Source organism: Convolutriloba macropyga, chromosome 3, assembly GCF_964194025.1.
Source record: "Convolutriloba macropyga chromosome 3, txConMacr16.3, whole genome shotgun sequence".
NCBI lineage: Eukaryota > Metazoa > Xenacoelomorpha > Acoela > Convolutidae > Convolutriloba > Convolutriloba macropyga.
In genome coordinates this window covers 13,391,217-13,411,337 of record NC_134470.1, presented here as the reverse complement: position 1 = coordinate 13,411,337, position 20,121 = coordinate 13,391,217, and the positions used below count along the sequence as shown (strand labels likewise).

General features: G+C 35.8%; 1 protein-coding gene across 4 annotated transcripts in view; it reads right to left on the bottom strand.

Annotated features, from left to right (window-relative positions):
- The window catches only part of LOC142335962 (uncharacterized), a 98,084-nt gene that overhangs the window by 15,001 nt on the left and 62,962 nt on the right, over positions 1–20,121 (bottom strand). For all 4 annotated transcript variants that reach the window (XM_075384380.1, XM_075384383.1, XM_075384382.1 and 1 more), the window contains exons 5-9: positions 17,671–18,319; positions 16,735–17,371; positions 16,237–16,377; positions 7,513–7,667; positions 3,239–3,413 (exon numbers count right to left, since the gene is read on the bottom strand). In XM_075384380.1, coding sequence (XP_075240495.1) covers positions 3,239–3,413; positions 7,513–7,667; positions 16,237–16,377; positions 16,735–17,371; positions 17,671–18,319 — 1,757 coding nt within the window. The remainder of the gene's footprint in view (positions 1–3,238; positions 3,414–7,512; positions 7,668–16,236; positions 16,378–16,734; positions 17,372–17,670; positions 18,320–20,121) is intronic.

Below are 20,121 nucleotides of genomic sequence, written 5' to 3'. Positions count from 1 at the left end.
AGAGAAGAGAGAAACTAGCCTAGAGAAGTCAAAAAGATTTCACGCAAAATGTTGAAAAGGCGGCAAAATGAGGTAAAGCGAAACATTTTTTTATTCGACAAAGTAAAAAAAAATAGGAGCGCTATAATAGCCGGCTGAGAAGATGAGGGCGGCTATTTAAAAAGTCACTCGAAAAGTCAAATCAGTCAAGCGATAAATTTGCATAAAAAAGACTTACAATAATTACTTCAAACTTCGTTCAAGAGCCATTAAACACAATACCCAAAATGAAAATCAGGAACAGACTTGCTTCACTGAAAAATTCCCGAGACGGCACTTAAAAAATACCGTGTCAGCAAGAGCAAATCGAACTAAAGACAAATAACATACCCGGCAGATTGCCGGAAAATAGCCGCCGTTGATTCCAATAAGCATGATTGGGATTGAAATAACAGATATTGAAAAAAAAATTTTTGTACAAAAACATTTTTTTAAGTCCGATTTATTTTGATAGCATTTCGTAGTTGAACATACTTCTGTTTCTTAGAGAGAGGCTACAGGGGCTACTATCAACACCAATAAGCATTAGAGGTGGTAACTAAGACTTATAGGGACGACGTTCAAATAGCGGGCATCTAAAATTGTGCTTTATGGGTTTATCCCGTTTCTATTTCTGACTTTTTTAATACTGACTCTGTTCATTTTGAATTGCTTTGCTTAGCAACTGATGTTCAAATTCACTTTTAGCAGAATGAGAGAAGAGAGAAACTAGCCTAGAGAAGTCAAAAAGATAATAGAGAGAGGCTACAGGGGCTCCTATCAATAACAATAAGCATTAGAGATGGTAAATAAGACTTATAGGAACGACGTTCAAATATGTTGAAAAGGCGGCAAAATGAGGTAAAGCGAAACATTTTTTTATTCGACGAAGTAAAAACACATAGCAGGACAAGTCCTGACGTACAATTCAAAGAATTTTCATTGACTAAACAGAAAACTAGACCGAGAACAGACTATAAATGGATTGGGAAAACCATTTACAAAAAAATCCTATCCAAAAAATCGAAAAAACAGTAAAAATCAGAGTGAAATTGCCGCATGTGAACAAAAAACCACTACCGAGAAACCGAATTTTTGTTCAAACACCGTTTTCGCACTCCACTTTAAAATTAGAGCGAAAAAAATTCACGCCGCAAAACCACTTGCTTTTTCGCTCCATTTCCTGTTTCGGCGTGACCAAAATCACCACTCCAATTTGACTTCAAAAATCATGAAAATGTGTGAACAGATCTTGGAAAAAAAAAGACAGCGCCCCAATACAATTCAAATTCTTTGAATTGTAAAAAATAGGAGCGCTATAATAGCCGGCTGAGAAGATGAGGGCGGCTATTAATAACTAACAAAACCGTCAAACGTCGGACAAAACGCCTTCGAACAACACACGAGGGGTGGACTTTGTTTATAGCTAGCTTAACCATTGAGAAGCTAGCCACAAATAAGGAGGGAAAAGACGGGTAGAAACAGAGGGTTAAAATGAGGTGCCTGCAAAATCTGCCTTGAAACCGACCATTTCTGCCTGCTCCAGCTCTGCCAAACCAAGTATATAAAACTTACTCAACCTTTAATCACTCGAGCGAGCAAAAAACATTCTAGAAGAGAACGGTCTAGCAAAACTAGTGCATAAGACACACACGTTTAAATTAATTCATGCAAAGATCCTTGAAAAATTGACCTAATCTGTCAGGAAATTCATCTGCCAATGAATCTGGGGAACTGAGAATGCATATTCTAATTCAAAAACATAGAATAAGGTCAAAACATTTCAAAATTTCAAAACACACCCGGCAGATTGCCGGAAAATAGCCGCCGTTGATTCCAATAAGCATGATTGGGATTGAAAGAATAGAAGATATTAAAAAACATAGCTGGCAGATTGCCAGAAAATAGCCGCAATAGATTCGTAGATCGGCAGTCTAAAAAAAACAGTAAAAAAGAAAGACAAAAAATTTGTCTTTTCATTGAAGGCTGATCTGGTATATTTTGATTAAAAATCTGTATAAGTTATTGCTGCCTCTATTAGCTGATCTCAAATAACCTTCATTTAGAGTGACACACACCCATTTGACCTTATCTCTTTGAATTAAAGTAAATAAAAGTCAATTTCAAAGCGAGGAAGTCATTTTTGAGAGTGAGGTAAGTCAAGTGTAACTCCTCTTCGAGTCAGAAAAAAGGGCCAAATGCGTGAAAAACAGCTAAAATCGGCCAACTATGCTAAAATCGGCCAACTATGCTAAAATCGGCCAACTATGAAAAACAGCTAAAATCGGCAAAAAACTTGTTCATCGATGCCTTTTTATAATTCTGGCTTTTAGAAGAAAATGCCGCATAAACAAATACTTCCTGTAAAAAAATACCGTTGGAAAACCAAGACTCCTCTTCGAGTCGTAAAAACCAAGAGGGCCTATAATAGCTGAGTGACACAGCTATTAAAAAGGAACACTTCCACCGTCACAACTCTAAAAACGAAGCAAATCGAAAAGACAACTGGGATCTATTCTGTTTACAACCCCCGAGAGAATTAACTTTTTTCAGCACATTATTATGTAAAAAAAAAACATAAACCAACTAATCTCGGAAGAATTGATCTCGAACGACAGGCGAGGCAATTTAATCAAGGGGCTGTAGCCTAGATAAATTTTTCTTTATGGGTGCAAAAATAGTTGACCGCCGGGACTCGAACCATTTTCCTCCCGATCCTTCACGAGAAGCACTGCCCACTCGGCTATCAGGCCCTTTTTTATTCTACGCTACAATCCATTTTATATTAGCAACAAGCTTTATTTCAGAGTGAGAACAATAGAGATCACTCAAAAATGAAGAACGAAAGTGTGCAAAAGTCACCTGAGAAGCCAAAGAATGTTCTAGAAGAAAAGCGCAAAAACGGTCAAGCAAAAAAATTGCATAAAAAATACCAACACGTTTACAATAATTGATACGAACTTCGCTCAAGAGCAATTAAAAGGCCAGGTGCTTGGGGGGGGGGGGGGAATTATATAAAGATCGAAAAAAGATAAAATTCCGTGATGAGGACTTGGCTCACTTTTGATTTCAGACTCATAAAAATTGTGTTGGTAGATTTAGGAAACAAGTTTAAAATTGGATCCATTCTGTTTCGGACCTCAACGTGGGCATAAACTTTTGCGCCCTCAATAGATCCTTAAACATCAGACAGAAACTTGCAATTTTATAGCTCATTTACCTTGGCAGAGTGCTCTCGGCGACTAGCGGGTTTCTTAGCAGCAGCCCTGGAAAATTCTTCTAACTCTTGAGAACGAGCAGAAGGCTCGCGCAATGAAGTTGGGTTCCTCCCAGAATAAAGATGGCCACTTTTTGGCAGCTCCAAATCAGTCATCACTGGACTGTCGGTCTCCACGCTGATAAAAAGAATTATTAGTCTACGATTACGTTCCTTTCATAACATTGGAGCTCAAGCCTATGTAGCTTGAATAGTGAAGTCATTAATTAAGTTAAAGCACCAAATCCACAAAGCTCTGCTTTTCGCCCTTTTCTGAACTTCGGCTTATATTTTCAGATTCTAATTTAACAGGTAGTATATCAGTGTTAAAATCCCTGTACCGTTGATAGCACAATTATTGGAAGGGCAATGAAAAAGAAGATACAGGGCCTCAAATATCTATGATAAAAACTATGAAAGATCGGAGAGTCTGATCTACCCATTCAGTTTTTCATTGACATTACCAAACGGCAAAAAGTTCAAACGCAAACAACAATTCTACAACAATCTCAAAAGTCGCTGGTTTTGTTTATTATCTCGTCTGAATGACTAATTGATGCCAAATATGATTAGCAGAAGTTACTTTTTGAGTCGTACTGCCATTTGGATAATCCAGATATTGCAAACTAGGGCTTTCTTCAGACAACTGACATTCAATTAATTACACACTATTTTTAAAATTTTAAGTTTGAGAGCCTAGGGGTGAGCTGAAATCAATGTGTATATTCTGACGAATCGAGGTCTTTTAGGTTTTCAGAAAATTTTCAGATGTTGTTTTGTGCCTGGTTCATATGAAATTTGAAATTGGAACAGAATAAAGTCGGACGAAATTCTCTGAAACGACAGCCGTATGCTCGTGTTAATTGTCGCCTGCTTCATCGGGGGGGGGGGGGGGGTGGACGGTGAAAAGTTAGCGAAATAGATTGTGCTGTGAAACATTATATACTTATATTATATAATATATATATATATATATATATATATATATAGCTAAAAAAAATGCTTTGAGTTTTCGCCAATTCACAATATACTGTATGAGTATAATTAGTGTAGCTTAGAGTACTGCTTTCTGGCCTATTGAATTATAGATGGATTGACGCGAGACCGAATTCCTAGTGAAACCATTAATAACGAGTGTTAATACGTTCAAATCCTGATTTCAGCGAGGGGCGGGGTTGTTAAAGCTTTACAAAAGTAATCGAGAGCAATGTATAGCAACAAAGAAAACATAGCCGGCAGATTGCCGGAATAGCTGCGAAAGAATAGAATTGCGTGTCATATAATAGAGATCGAAACAGATACAGATATAAGTTGAACAAGGTATCGACGCCGCTCAAAAAGCTATGTAAAAAACATTCAGCGATAAACTAATAAAGCTTATTAAAACTCATTGCGCAGAAGAGAGAGAGAGAGAGAGAGAGAGAGAGAGAAAGCAAATATATATTTATAGAGAGAGAGAGCAAAATGACGTCACGCGCGCAAAAGCCGTTAATGAGAGGAAGAAGTCATTCAGAAAATTTGAATTTTTCAGCGCTGTGAACAAATGTTAAAAAAATGAGCGCCAGACGACGAAACAAAAACCATAGCCGGAAGAATTCAACTCGAAACAACAGAAAAATATGAGAAAAGTATCTGACAAAAATTGTTACACAACCTGATAAAATGCAACTTTAGTCGCAGTTACAGAAACAACTATTGGTAAAGGAACCTGTTATACAGATAGTTTGCAGCAAAATATTTACAATTAACAGACAACACATTAAAATGGGTTCAAAAAAACTGGAAAGGATATGAAAGACAAAAGCGTCAAGCAGAATTTTCTAAAAAAAATCTCTCTGAAACCGCTAAATGCAATTTCGGCACAATTAATTTGAAAAATGTTAATTAAATTCTCTCGTACAAAAGTCACCCAACCAAAATTTGACTGAAGTAATAAACAGCTATTATATTTAAGAGCAAGAAAACAAAACTAGAAAAAATGTTTAATAAAATTATATGAGCCCTGTTCAGCTTTCACAATTAACTTCTCCCGACAATTATTCGGCCAAAACTTTCAATACTTTTTCTGCCAGAGCAGTCACTAAATCAAAATGCTACAACAACTAGCTTCAACCACACAACTCCGTAAAGTTAACAAGAAAAAAAAAGCTAGAAAAGCTTAAAATATGCAAAATTGTAAAAAAAAGATGAAGATTGAAATAAAATGTGTAATATTTGCTTCAGATGCTCAAAAGTGCTTCCAAACAAACTACTGCTAGATTAAATAAATCCGAGAAAAACCTTTGATTGAAAATTTGGAAATAAAACTAACATAGCCGGCAGATTGCCGGAATAGCTGCGAAAGAATAGACCTGCCTGCCATATAATAGAGATAGAAACAGATACAGATCTAAATTGAAAAAATCGACGCCGCTCAAAAAATTAGGTAAAAAACATTTAGCGATAAATTAATAAAGCTTGTTAAAATTCATTCCGCAGAAGCCTCTAATTGCGGACCTTTACTGCACAAATGAGTTCCGTTGACCTTCAACAAATTTAAACTAAATTTAAGTTTTAAAGTGCAAAAGTCATTTTATTGAGTGAGGTAAGTCACGTATGATCAAAATCTAATCACGCAAATAACCTAAAAACTTTTTCTAAAGCGAGTGAGAAAAGACATCACGCGCGCAAATGCCGTTAGTGAGAGGAAGAAGCCATTCAAAAAATTTGACTTTTTCAGCTTTGCTGTGTGGACAAATGTAAAACGAAAAAGAGCGTCAGACGACAAAAAACAAAAAAAAAACCAAGAGCACCGCAATATAGCTTCGCTCAGCTTACAGCTTCGCAGCTAAAAAAAACTGTTTTGAGAAAGCCACACGTGATTAAAAAATTTTGTTCCCTTAACGAAACGTTTTTCATAACTTCCTTTCTCGCCTCTAACGTATACAATTGTATTCAACGATACGATCAGAAAACCGCTCTTTTTTTCTGCTTCTCGGTTAGTTCAGCCGTTTGACCTAAACACAGTTTTCACATGCGGCATCGACTTTTACATTCTGTTTTAAATAACCTCCAAAAAATATGGATCCAAAATTAAGGACACATATTTATTTAGCAATTGAACAAAAGAGTTGTTCAATTCACGAATTGCCAATCGAACGTTGCCATATACATTGATTTTATAGAAAAAAAGTCCGCTCGAAGATCCAAACCGGAAGAAATTAATGAAAAAAAAATCAAAAATAAACTTTAAAATTGAGAAATATGAGCCCATTTTACCATTGAAAAAAAATATTAGGCTCTGCAAATATTTGCGGTATCAATGTTATAAAGTTATACATTAATGCAACATCGGTCAAAAAAGAATTTCTACAAAAAAAAAACAAATTATAATTAAAAAAAATGAGCCAAATGGACGAAAAACCGGTTAAAATCGGTTATCTAGTGGGGGCGGCACTCTCAAGAACATTTTCAAAGTCAAAAATTCATTCACTGAACGTAGCGCATGATCAAAAACACTTCTCTCGCTTAGCGAAAATCTGTTCACTATGGCACTTTTTCTCACTTTGGCTTTTAGGTCAAAATGCCGCGTGAACAAAACTACTTCTTGTAAAAAAAGACCGAGAGAAAACCATTACTCCTCTTCGAGTCGTAAAAACCAAGGACACCGCTTAGCTTACAGCTCCGCTTAGCTTACAGCTTCGCAGCTATAATAATTGAATTGGAGTCGCCGAGTAAACACATATTATATGGAAACTGCTCTATTTATGCAAAGACTATCTCACAATTAGATACCAGTAGCTATTTTTTTTAATATATAGCTAATAGGGGATACGGACTTAGTGAGGGGTCGAAACCGCCAAAACTGCCCTTTACAATAATTGTGTGACTTCTCAGCAGCTTAGTTGATTTGTACACTTAAGAAACTAGTAGGGCAGGACTTTAAGAACTCCCCAGCTGCCATCCGGGTTTTACCTGTTAATCCTGTTCTTGAGGTGGAAAAGTCAAAAGAGTCAGAATAAAAATCGCGTAAAAAGACTATTACAATTGCTGATTAAATCTGGCAAAAACCAGCTGAACAAGCAATCCCCAAAAATTGAGATTACAAACGCATGAACTATAAAGTTGATTTGATAATTAACAAATGTCAATTATTTCTTATTAATTACAAAAGAATTACAGACAGCGATGTACGGGGAAAATGTTAGTGTACCATCGACATTTTCTCGTTAAAAAGATAAAAGATTTCAAACGCTTACCGAGTTTCGTCAGCTGATAACATCTGGTGACTACCGGCAGATGCTTTAATCTCATATTTGCTACCAACTGGTTCAACGCCATTAACGTTGTTGGGCTGGTTGACACCTTGCGTTTGCTCGGGTGAAAGACTGTCTCCGTCTAACAAACGTGAATTCTAAAATAGCAAGTTCCAACTCAAAATGATTGTGAACTAAATTAACATTATTGACATCATCCATTATAGACTATTTTTGGATGCAAACATTTATTGTATGAGTTGATAATTTATTCCGAGAAAAAACAATTATATAAGTTCACTTATATAGATCTCAACAAGACAAATCTCAAATCCGAACACTAAGAGAGCAAAAAAACCAGTCCATATACCTGTCACATCGAGACCTTGCTAAAAATTGAAAAGTAGAATGTTGTATATTTAAAATTTTGTTCAGATAGCCTGCTTTTCTGACCTAGTTAAAATTGCGAAACAATAACGCAGATTAAAAGCCCAAAACATTCCGAAACATAGCTTGCAAAGTGCAGGAAAATAGTCGCAGTTGACCAGCTTGAGCCACAGCGGAACTCAAAATTTCCAAATAATACCACAATAAGTACAAGAAATACTAGCAAAACTCAACAATCACTACCATCCTTTTTGAAAACGAAGAGCGCATGAGTCATAGAAAGCGAAAAAACCATGAACTGAAACAATCAATTCGATTGATTTAAGCAGCCTTAGCAACAGATGAGAACTGCCATTAATGGACTAACAGATAAGACAACAAAGTGAACCCACAAAAAATAGGAAAGCTCCAAAACTCGTATCTCTAAGAAACAATTCGTGTGAAAGTCATAGAAGGCATTAGTTTTCAAATGAAACAATTAAAATAATCCCTATAAGCAACCTACGACACATTAATGAGATTAAATGATAGAACAACAAAAGTAAATCGAATACCATCAGAACTTAAAAAAATCATGAAAAGACTTTGAAAACAATGTCCAAGTCATGAAAACCAATAGCCATTTACTCGAAGCAATAATTAGGTCAATTTTTGCCTCATTAGCAATACAAATCGGACCTGTCACTGCTGATACTAAACGATAAGAGAGCAAAAATAATAAACAAAAGGCTAAACTCAATTATTAACAAAGATTTTATAACAACAAATAACGTCAGAAAAACCAAAAGCATTAGCTCCCGGTTGAATAACTCAAGTACTTGCAAATATTCACAAACATATCAAAAGTATCACATTTGATTCACTCAAGAGACGAAACACTAAAAGAATCAGTTTAAAAGTAAAAAAAACAAATGCTATGAACTCAGGTAAGTAATCAGATTCGTTTATGCTTCATTAGCACCGTATGACAATTGTCATTAATGAGACTAAGTTATAAAAAAGCAATAAAAGGGGACAAACCCACAAATTTGCTCATTTTTTAATGAACATCTCAAAGTCGCACCGAAGATAAACGATTAATTTGCTTATAAAAGCCTCATAATCAGCCTATGATTTATCACTTGAGTGATCTACCAATGAGTGACCAATGAGTGATCTGGTGATTTATTAGATTGAGTGATATGATAACAAAAAATTGATATGATAACTCGGCTGAGAAGATGACGACCGGCAGGTAATAACATTTAAACCAAAACAATAAACATAAAAGATTGTCTGATAGTAAGCCCGCAAACCACCGGAACAGCCGCTAAACACACTTGCGTGCCTTAAAACATATAGAAACAGATACTAAAATGAGCTTAAAAAAGTGAGTTTAAAAAAGCGGCCAATCAAAAACTAAACTTATCGCCTACCAGTATCTTTTTTACACTACATCTTACATTCGATTTTAATTGAGCAGCAGACATAAATTCTGAATGCCCACTTAGGTCACACAGAAGCGAGAATCACGCATGAAAAAGTGACTGAAAAGCTAGAGAATGTTCTAGAACAAATTTAAAACGAAAAGGCGTCAGACGAAACAAAAACCAAGAGCAACGCAATGTAGCTACGCTTAGCTTACAGCTATAAACAGATTGTCAGATAACTTTATTTTACGTCTGACGGATGTTTAGCATATAGTACAAAAAAGAACAAACTATCATCTTGGCAAAAGAACAAATTGAGCAAAAAGAAAAAATTAAAGATTCAAAGTAAATGTGCACAGTAAACGATAGAAAATTGTCGATTGGACCAAAAAAAGCTAGGAAAACTCCAAAACTTGATATCTCTTGGAAACAACTCGTGTGAGAGTCATAGCAGGCATTAGCTTTCAACTGAAACAATTAAAATAGTCCCTATTAGCAACCTATGACAAACATCTCTAATGAGGTTAAATGATGAGACAACATTAATAAAAAAAATCCTATTGAAACTTAAAAAAATCATTAAAAAATTTTGAAAACAAACAAAGTCCAAGTTATGAAAAACACTAGCCGTTTACTTAAAGCAATAATTAGATTACTTTGCCTTATTAGCAAAACAAATCGGACCTGTCACTTCTGATACTAACCGACAAGGCTAAAATCAAATATTAACAAAAATTTTTACAAAAAATAACGTCAAATTAACCAAAAGCATTAGTTCCCGGTTAAAGGATTCAAGTAAATGCAAATATTCTCAAATATATCAGATGTATCACATTAAAAGCACTCAAGAGACGAAACGCTGAAAAAAGAATCAGTTTAGAACTAATAAAAAACAATGCTATGAACTCAAGTAAGTAAGCAGATTTTTGTATGCTTCATTAGCACCGTATGACAATTATCATTAAGGAGACTAAGTTATAGGAAAAAAACAATAAAAGGGGAAGGGGCAAACACCCACATATTTGTACATTTTAATTAACAATGTCTCAAAGTCATAGAAAGCTCTAGCACCAAGATTAAACAATTGATTTGCTTATAAAAGCCTCATAATCATCCTATGACTTATCACTTGATAGGCAACCAATGAGTGATCTGGTGATTAATTAGATTGAATGATATGATAATAAATTATCAAAAAAATGTGCTTAAAATGTTGAGAACAAAAGTAATGAAACACACCAACTATGAATTGAAAAAAATTAACTAGAATTATCTATGCTTCATTAGCAAACGGTCATGGTCATTTTTGACATTAAAGAGACAAAACAAAATAACTACAAAAATTGGCACAGAACCAAAAAATCTCCGTCGAAGACCGTAACCACGAATAGGATTAGAATAACATAAAGAAAGTAGATTTTTGTGCATAAAACTTTTTCAGTGTAAACTATTTAGATCCAATGTCGTAGTTATGTACACCCCAGTATCTGTGAGAGTATACAGCGGCTAGTTTCACTACCAAAAAGCATTAGATAGTTCCTAAGACCTAAAAGATTAAATTCAAGGAGTGGTATAAATTTGCCTTCGTGGGATTCTAGATTATTTCGCTGATCAACTGTTGTTTAGAAACACCTTGAGCACAAATAGAGAAGGTTCAAATTAGCCCCAGATGAAGATATCAAAAATATTTCACATTACGATGAACAAGCTGTGAAAAAAGATGTAAGAAATTGCGCAAAGAGAAAAAATTAAAGATTCAAAGTCCCAATAAATGCGCCCCGTAAATCATACAAAAAAATTTTGTCCACTGGGAATGCAAACGACACCCAAAACGCATTCGAGAACAACTAAAACACGACCAAAAAAATTCTCAATTTACTGTCTTATCAAACCATTATTTTTTTCAAACAATAAGAATACCCCTAGGAAAACTATAACAACTAACACGATAATCTGATTCTGAAAGCAAAAAACGTCAGAAATGAAAAAAAACTGGTCAGGAGATACTTGATAGAACTGAATTTCAACAATTTTCTTCGACGACAAACTTAACAGGATATCAATGAAATTAAAAGGCGTCTAAAAAAGCGAAATGACAAACATAGCGAAAGCATGCATATAAAAATCTAATATATGAGAATCTAGATGGTTAAAAACGCTGCCAGAAAAACAAATACTTATAAGTACGATTTAGAAAAACGACTAAGAAAAAATTAATTATATATAAAACTGCATCGAAAAAAAAGTACGTGATAAATTTGCTCTCTTAGCTTTTTTTAAACCTATATTACTCTTGATCACTCGCAACGGCAGCATGATCAAGAAATCAACTTCTCCTCTAGTCTCTTCAATTCGTTCAGCCGTTTAATAAAACAAATTAACGTGCGTCACCTCAGGTTTTCAATAAACTCCAAAAACTATCGAGACTCTTCGAGTTGTAAAAAAGACCTTTTGGGTGCAAAACGTTTCCAATTCGCAGAGGTTCGAACTTGTGATATACGGGATGATATTCAGTCAAATTTTCCACTCACCGATAACACAGTTAAAAACTCAAATTTAAAACAAGCAAAACCCAAGAAATAAAAAAGTGAAAAAGCTGCTTGCAAGTCAAGCGTAAGAATGTACTAGAACTAATGTAAAATGAAGACTGACCGTCAGATGACAAAACAAGAAAAATAACCGTAATTGCAGCCAAAATCAATACCTTTTGCATCTGCATATTCATTCTTATCTCGCCAGATTTGGTTTAAAAATTTACGTTGTGAAATCGATAGGCAGAAAACGCTCTTAGAAACTAAACTCAATTATTTAACATTAAAAAAAAACAAGGACTAAATAACACAAAATCTCTTGTTCTGGAGCCACAGCAATAAAGACAAACAGAAGATATATTTCTCTTGCTAGATATAACGTAGCCGAGTTGAAACTATTGCAAAACAAATTAATCATGAAAGAAGCAAAGGAAGAAGAATAAAACTCAAAGGCAGAAAAAAGTTTACCAAAACCTAGACCCAAGAATATTCGAGAAATTAAAAGATCAAAATTTTGAACGGAATCCCAGCAACTTCTCAGCGCTGCACTACATTAAATGTAATTAATTGCAAATAGAACAATTACAAAATCTAAGGAATTAAAATTAACAATTTTTTCAAAAACTAATGAAAGCAGAGCGAGTAAAACAATAGGTCTGAGGAGAAATCTAGAATCATACTAGCTAGGATAAGGAGAATAAAAACGCATTAAAAAAACGAAACAAAAAATACTTCATCATGAAGCAGAAAAACAAGGAGATTTCATTATTAATCATTTGACGCCGACAAAAACTAAGAATCCATACATAAATCTAGAATAAAAAAGTAAATTGAATTCAGAGATTCAAAACAATAAAAAACATAACGAAAAAATTGTCAAAATATTGTCAAAAACGCACCCAGGAAACAAAAAATTACTGAAATTTAAAAACCGAACTCCAAAAAACAATTCAATTCGTAAAATCGCAAAATTGAAACGCCTGATGGTGTGCATAGACTTCCCAGAAATAAAGACCAAAAACAAACGAAAAATTGAAAACCGAGTAAAATCGGACCATCCGTCATAAAATTTCATAAAAACAAAACATCACATTAAAATAGGCGTTCATTGCATAATATCAAGAGGAATTTGCCATATAAATTGAAATGAAAGAAAGTCCGCTCAAAGAAAACAAATGAAAAAAAGTATGGAAAATTTCAAAAAACTAAGATTAGAAATTAGTGCCCGTTTTGCACTTGAAACGGTTTATCAGGCTCTCAAAATTACCGTGATACCAACTCCAGGGGTTTAATTATTAATGCAGCTTCGACTAAAAAATATTTCCGCAAGTAGATCAAACTAAAAGCAAAAATTGTGCCAACTGGACGAAAAGCGGCTATAAAAGTTTACAAATTTGAACCACTCTCAAAAAGTTTTATCGAAATCGAAACTCAATCACAGAAAGCAACGCAATGTAAAACTTCTCTCGCTCAGAAAAAAAATACATGGCAGTTTCAGTCATTGTTGCTTTAACGTCAGAACAAATAGTACATCAGGTTTAAAAAAATGGAGTGCCAACACAAAACTGTTTTGCGGCCATGAACGCCATTAATGTCCCAAAAAGTACACTTCACCACAGTTAACTAGAAAAACTGGTAAAACATTAAACCACTGGTGCAACTGGGAAAATTTGAACCTTGATATCATTGAAGCACGCAAAAAAGAAAACAAGTAATTCATTAAAAAAATGCAGAGATCTTAAATTAAAATCAAGATTTCGAGCCACAAAGTTCACAAAGAAATCTTGAAATTGCGAAATTCTGTATTATTAGAGACATAACTGGCAAAGTTGAAACATACCCGGCAGATTGCCGAAAAATAGCCGCCGTTGATTCCAATAAGCAAGATTGGGATTCAAAGAATAGAAGATATCGAAAAAAAAAAAGATTTTTGTACGAAAACATTTTTTAAGTCCTATAAGTCTTAGTCGTTCCTATTTTGATGGCATTTCGTAGTTTAACAAACTTCTCTTTCTTAGAGAGATACAATATGGGCTACTATCAATACCAATAAGCATTAGAGATGGTAACTAAGACTTATAGGAACGACGTTCCAATTGCGGGCATCTAAAATTGGGCTTTATGGGTTTATCCTGTTTCTATTTCTGACTTCAATTTTTTATTCTGGCTCTGTTCATTTTGAACTGCTTTGCTGAGCAACTGATGTTCAAAATCACTTTTAGCAGAATGAGAGAAGAGAGAAAATAGCCTAGAGAAATCAAAAAGTTTTCACGCAAAATGCTGAAAAAGCGGCAAAATGGTAAAGCGAAAAAAAGTTCGACGAAGTAAAAAAAATAGGAGCGCTATAATAGCCAGCTGAGAAGATGAGGGTGGCTATTAATAACTAAAATGTTTAGGATGGATAAAAAGTAATGCGCTCAAAATAGTTACTGAGATACAAAAATTGTCGCCAAATAACCGGTCTTGAAAAATTTGAGCCCTCCAACCCGAAAAACACCTTGGGATGTCATCATTGGCAACATTTTTGGAGATGTCTGTTACATTTATTTCAAACTATGGAAGACGACGAAGGAGAAACCTTGAAACAAAAAGGCAGAAAAGCATTTTTTTGCGAAATTTTACAGAAAATGGATAGCCGTATAGATGTACCAGCAAACAACGGAAAAAATATAAGTAACTCAAACAAGTTCTAAGCCACATTATGCTGAACGATAACAAGTGCAAACAAAAAAAGTGACACAAGTAAAAAAAAGAATAAAACTGCAATTTATTTTAACTACGCATACAGACAAAACAAATGAAACTATAGATTATGGTAACAACTCAACGAAGATATTTTTGAAAAAAACGCATTAGAGTGCTCACTTCGGCCATATTAACACAAAAACATCATCATGATGTTGATAATTGGAAATCGACTGGAACAAATTTGAGTAGACAGATAAACGTACCCGGCAGATTGCCGGAAAATAGCCGCCGTTGATTCCAATAAGCATGACTGGGATTGAAATAACAGAAGATATTGAAAAAAAAAAGATTTTTGTACCAAAACATTTTTTTAAGTCCGGTTTATTTTGATGGCATTTCGTGGTTGAACATACTTCTGTTTTAGAGAGAGGCTACAGGGGCTACGATCAATAACAATAAGCATTAGAGATGGTAAATAAGACTTATAGGAACGACGTTCAAATAGCGCGCATCTAAAATTGGGCTTTATGGGTTTATCCCGTTTCTACTTCTGACTTCAATTTATTATACGGACTCTGTTCATTTTGAATTGCTTTGCTGAGCAACTGATGTTCAAAATCACTTTTAGCAGAATGAGAGAAGAGAGAAACTAGCCTAGAAAAGTCAAAAAGATTTCACGCAAAATGTTGAAAAGGCGGCAAAATGAGGTAAAGCGAAACATTTTTTTATTCGACGAAGTAAAAAAAATCGGAGCGCTATAATAGCCGGCTGAAAAGATGAGTGCGGCTATTAATGACATTTTATCATTTAGTGTTGGAGGTTCAAAAAAATTAAATTGCCATCCTCCTGCCGAAATAAGAACAGGAACCAGAACTGAAAGAATTGAAGCCATGAAATATTTTAAAATCAAAATCAAACAATGAATTTTCAATGAATTGCCAAAATATAACGTCAAAAACATTTGAATGATCAATGACACCAAAATAAACACCTGACGGTATATAGAAATCCGTATTCTAGTAAACTAGTAAATTAACTTAAAATAAAATAAACTTAGAGAATGTGGACAAAAAACACCGAAGAAGGACCAATATGCTTACAATTTTATGAACGAAAACCTCACGTCAAAAACAGAGGCATTTAATGCATGAACCATCAGATGGGATGTTGCCATACCAACTAATGACAAAAAGTCCACTTGAAGATCCGACATTGAATTTGTTGAAAAAATCAATTTTGTACTTGAAACGTATTAATTGGCTCTCAAAAACGCTGTATTACCGACTCCAGGGGGTTACATTTTGATGCATCATTGATCAAAAGTAAATATAGAGAAACCCGCACTACAAGAAAAAAAATTAGGCCAATTGGACACAAAAAATGGTGAAAACAGTTCTCTATATGAGCCATTATGTCAAACACACTTTTCAAAGTCGAAAGGTTATTCACAGAACGCAACGCATGCTCACTGGCTCGAAAAAAAATAGTTCACGTGGCAATTTTACTCTTTCGCTAACGCCCTTGCAACAAATAGTATTTCCGGTTTAAAAAAATCTCAAGAAAGCCGATATTCCACTTGAAGTCGTAAAAAACCAAGAGCACCGCAATAAATCTACGCTCAGCTTACAGCTATAAAAACAATTTGCTATTGGGGGTACAATGACCGGCGAAATAAATGTAGATCCAGATAAATATCAACTAAATGCACTAACAGGAAGAAGGAGCGACTCCAAATCAAAGGCTTCGTTAGCAGCCCGGTTGTTGTTATTGTTCGGCTCACCCCCTCCACAGCCCATTGACGCACTGACAGAGAATGGCAAAATCGGATCAGGCGTCTTCAAAGATTCCACTTCCTGCAAATCCGCAACCTTTAGAAGGCAGTCAAATTGGCCAGCCTCAACAGAATGTAGCTGATTCAAGTACGTTTCCGCTTTATTTTAGCTTGGAACAACACTCACGTGTAAGTTTTAGAATGTCAGATTCCTGCAGAGTCAAATTCTAGCATCAGATTCTCCTATATACAATGCTATATTTCGTGGTGCTTTGTGCAAGTTTACGTGACTCGCTCATATTATTTCGAAATTCTGACTTATATATCTAACGGCTAGGCGGTTCTCGAGTGTCAGGTTTTCAAAGATACTTTCAGAGTCACATAACTTATGCTTATAGTTGGTAACCTTTTTAAAATCTGAGAATGAATGAAAAATTACCTTGAAAATCTCCTCCACGCGCATGATATTTGGGTTAGTCATTAAATTCTGAGATCTAATTCGCTCAATCTCGGAAACATTCGAGAAGCGAGATGAGTCACTAGCAGCTGAGTTTGCCCTGTTCAGTAACCCGGCAGCACCATGCTGATTTCTATTAGGCGAGTAGGGCTTGGCTCTCGCCATTGGTAACACGCGGGCAGTCGGAGGATCGTTTTTGGGGTGTTTGTTCCTGTCGCTCACCACTTTGAGCGGACTACGTCGGCCAACTTGATACGGCTTCCAATGCGATGAAACTATTGGGGTGTTGTTGGAATTATCTCTCGAGTTGACAGCGTTTTCAGTAGCATTTGAGCTAGTGGCGCTGCTTAGAGCAGTTGAAGAGGTGCTGCTGCAAGGTGAGTCATTAGAACGAACACTCGCACAGCCTTGGGTGTCCGACACCGGAAACTGTTGACCACCAGATTGTCCACCTTCTAAGGATATTGTGGAGTCTACAGATGACGGGTTGTCCCCAACTCCAGGTTGGGTCTGTTTGGGCACAACTTGAGGTTGTTGATATTTCGAGGACGCAGTCCCCAACTTGCGAGGTGAGCGAGAAGTGAAAGGACTTAGAGTCCTTTCTGGAGTAATTTTGGCTCTAAATACATTTAACATGGTCACATCTTAAGAGTATATCACCTATTAAAAGTATATTTAAAAATACAACAAATATCATTATTCATTTTCTACAACTGTGCAATTTCAACTTGAAAAGAGACCAAGGAACACTTTCGTCCCCTTCCACGAATGTGTATAATCTTTTAAAACTTTAACATTGAAAACCTTTATAATGCCATGCAAAACTTTTATTGGTTAGCCTCGTCCTTTAAGCATTTAGAACAGGAAAAAGTCAGCAATATTTATTTTAAAAAAGTATTTCAACAAAGGAGCCCTTGCCTGTCGAGGTGGTGGTAACGAGAATCGGATGCCGCTTTAGCTGTCGATGTGTCGTCAACACTGATATTGTTTTGATTATTAATATTAACTTCATTACTACTGCTATTTCGGTTGGTGACACGATCAGCAGCTCTAGAAGGAATGTCAATGGGCTCAAACAGTCTGTCAGAGTCTGTTGTTTCTCCTGCTCCTCTATTCGTACGATCACCACTCTCCATTGTTCTCTCATTGGGCAAACTAACACTAGCACCACTTGCGTCATAGCTTTGGATCACAGACCGCTTTTCTCCAACTAAGGCAGATGATTGGTCAGAGATGTTATTCACTGCATCCAATTTAATCCGTTTGGAGTCCCGACCAAATCCAACAGCAGCAGCTTGACTGACAGTTTTACCAGTTACTCCTCCCCCGCTCTCTCCCGGAATATCCAGGGACCTTCTTTTTTCAGCAACCGCCTCTCTTTCTCGACTTGCAAGAGCTGCTGCGGGTAATTCATTTCCGTGTCCAGCAGGGCTGCTATGTTGAGCTGAGGATGGCTTGGAGGTTGAGGAATTGATGTTTTTAACAGCCGGGTTGTTTTTGTACGACTTGTTCTTCTTGTTGAAGCTGGTTTTGCTCGAGTAGACAGCAAACGCCCCAGTAGGAGGGGCTAAAGAACAACGATACAAAGCATAGTAAAATCACTCTCGAAATTCGAAAAACCCAAACAATTCGAGCAAGAATTAACATAGCTGGCAGATTGCCAGAAAATAGCCGCAATAGCTTCGTAAATCTGAAGTCCCAAAAAGATAATAAAAACAACCGACTAACGTCGGGCGGATTGCTTTCAAGCCACTGGCGAACGGTAGGCTTCGTCACAAGCTAGCTACGGTTTCGGGATGCTAGCGTTAGCTTAACTGAAGGCGCGTGTGGTGAGCACAGCGGGGGAGGCGGCAGAGGCGTGTAGTCAAGGGAGGAGGGCACGGGGGAAGAACACCGGGGGTGGTGATCGAGCACGCTGGGTTACGGGTGGAACGATATGCAGGAGGTGGGGATTGGGGGACATGAAAGGGGGGGGGGGGGGGTGAAAGAACCGCCTTTCATACTACTAATTTGTCTCCGTGATCAGTTTCGGTGAATCGCACACTTAGAGTCTAGTCATCCGAGAGGCTGTTTTTCCCGTTTTCGAGTACGAAAAGTCAGGAGTCCAACGGAACTTCGGTCAAACGAAAAATTGCATAAAAAAGACTACAGGACTAAAACATAACCGACTAACGTCGGGCGAATTGCTCTAAAACGGCCGGCGAGCGGTTGGCTTTGTCAGTAGCTAGCCACGGTTTAGTACGGCAGGCTTTAGTTGGATTCGACACTGCAACTTTCAGTTCTAGCCTTGTTAGTAAATAAATCAAATGAAAAACATATTTTGAAAACTTGCAAAATACTGCAAAATTTTAAAAAAGATTCCAGATTTCGCAGTGAAAATAATCAAACTCATGTTTGTCTCTGGAATTATTTTAAGTAACCCATCTGCAAGACTTGAAAAGCTTCGTTGGCCAGTAATGATCGTTAAACTCAGAAAAGTCCATTAAAAATCAAAAATTTTGAAAACAATCGCAAATTTTAACAAAATCTTGCTAAAATTCAAGATATAAAATCTTCAAAACCATTTAATTGTCTAATGAGACTATCCAGTATACCTTTTTCAAGCGTTTAAAAGTTTCACTGGCTCATAAAGATCCATAAACCTGGAACATGACAATAATTTTCCGAAAAATTGAAAAAAAAAATTTTATCAAAAAATGGCTAAAGCTTGAGTCATTAAATTATTGATAACCATAACATGATATCTAGAAACTATGCGACAACGTATTATCAAACCTTCCTCGAGGAGGTCCCTAGGACCCTGGTGCCAGAAAAAGGATAAAAAATTCAAACTTGAAATTGCATATATTTTTTAAAATTGCTGATATCAAAATCTTGAAAACATTCCATTACATCTAGAAGCTATGCAGTAATTTATAATCGAACCCTAACAAAGGCTTTCTGACCCCTGAGGCCGAAAAAACAATGTCAAGAAATGTTGAGAAAATCAAAAAAAAAAACATTGCAAGTTTTGCAAAAAAAATGCAAAAATTCGTGGGGTTAAGATCTTAAAAAGCATTCCATTACATCTAGAAAATGTACAGTAACCTATTGTCAAACCCTAGACGAGGTTAATTGGCACTTAAGGATGGAGAAACCTTAAGAACGACAAAAAATTTCAAAAAACTTAAAAACTGCTAAAATTTGTGATAAAAGTTGAAATCTATTCCATGGCAAATAAAAACTTATAAGTAACATATTATCAAACAATTAACAACGTTATTGGCCCCTGCGTCTGGAAAGAGGTGAATATTGAAAAAAAAATTTTAAAAAATGAAAAAAATTAAACGTTTTTTCAAAAAAAAATGCTAAAAAAATGTTAAAAACATT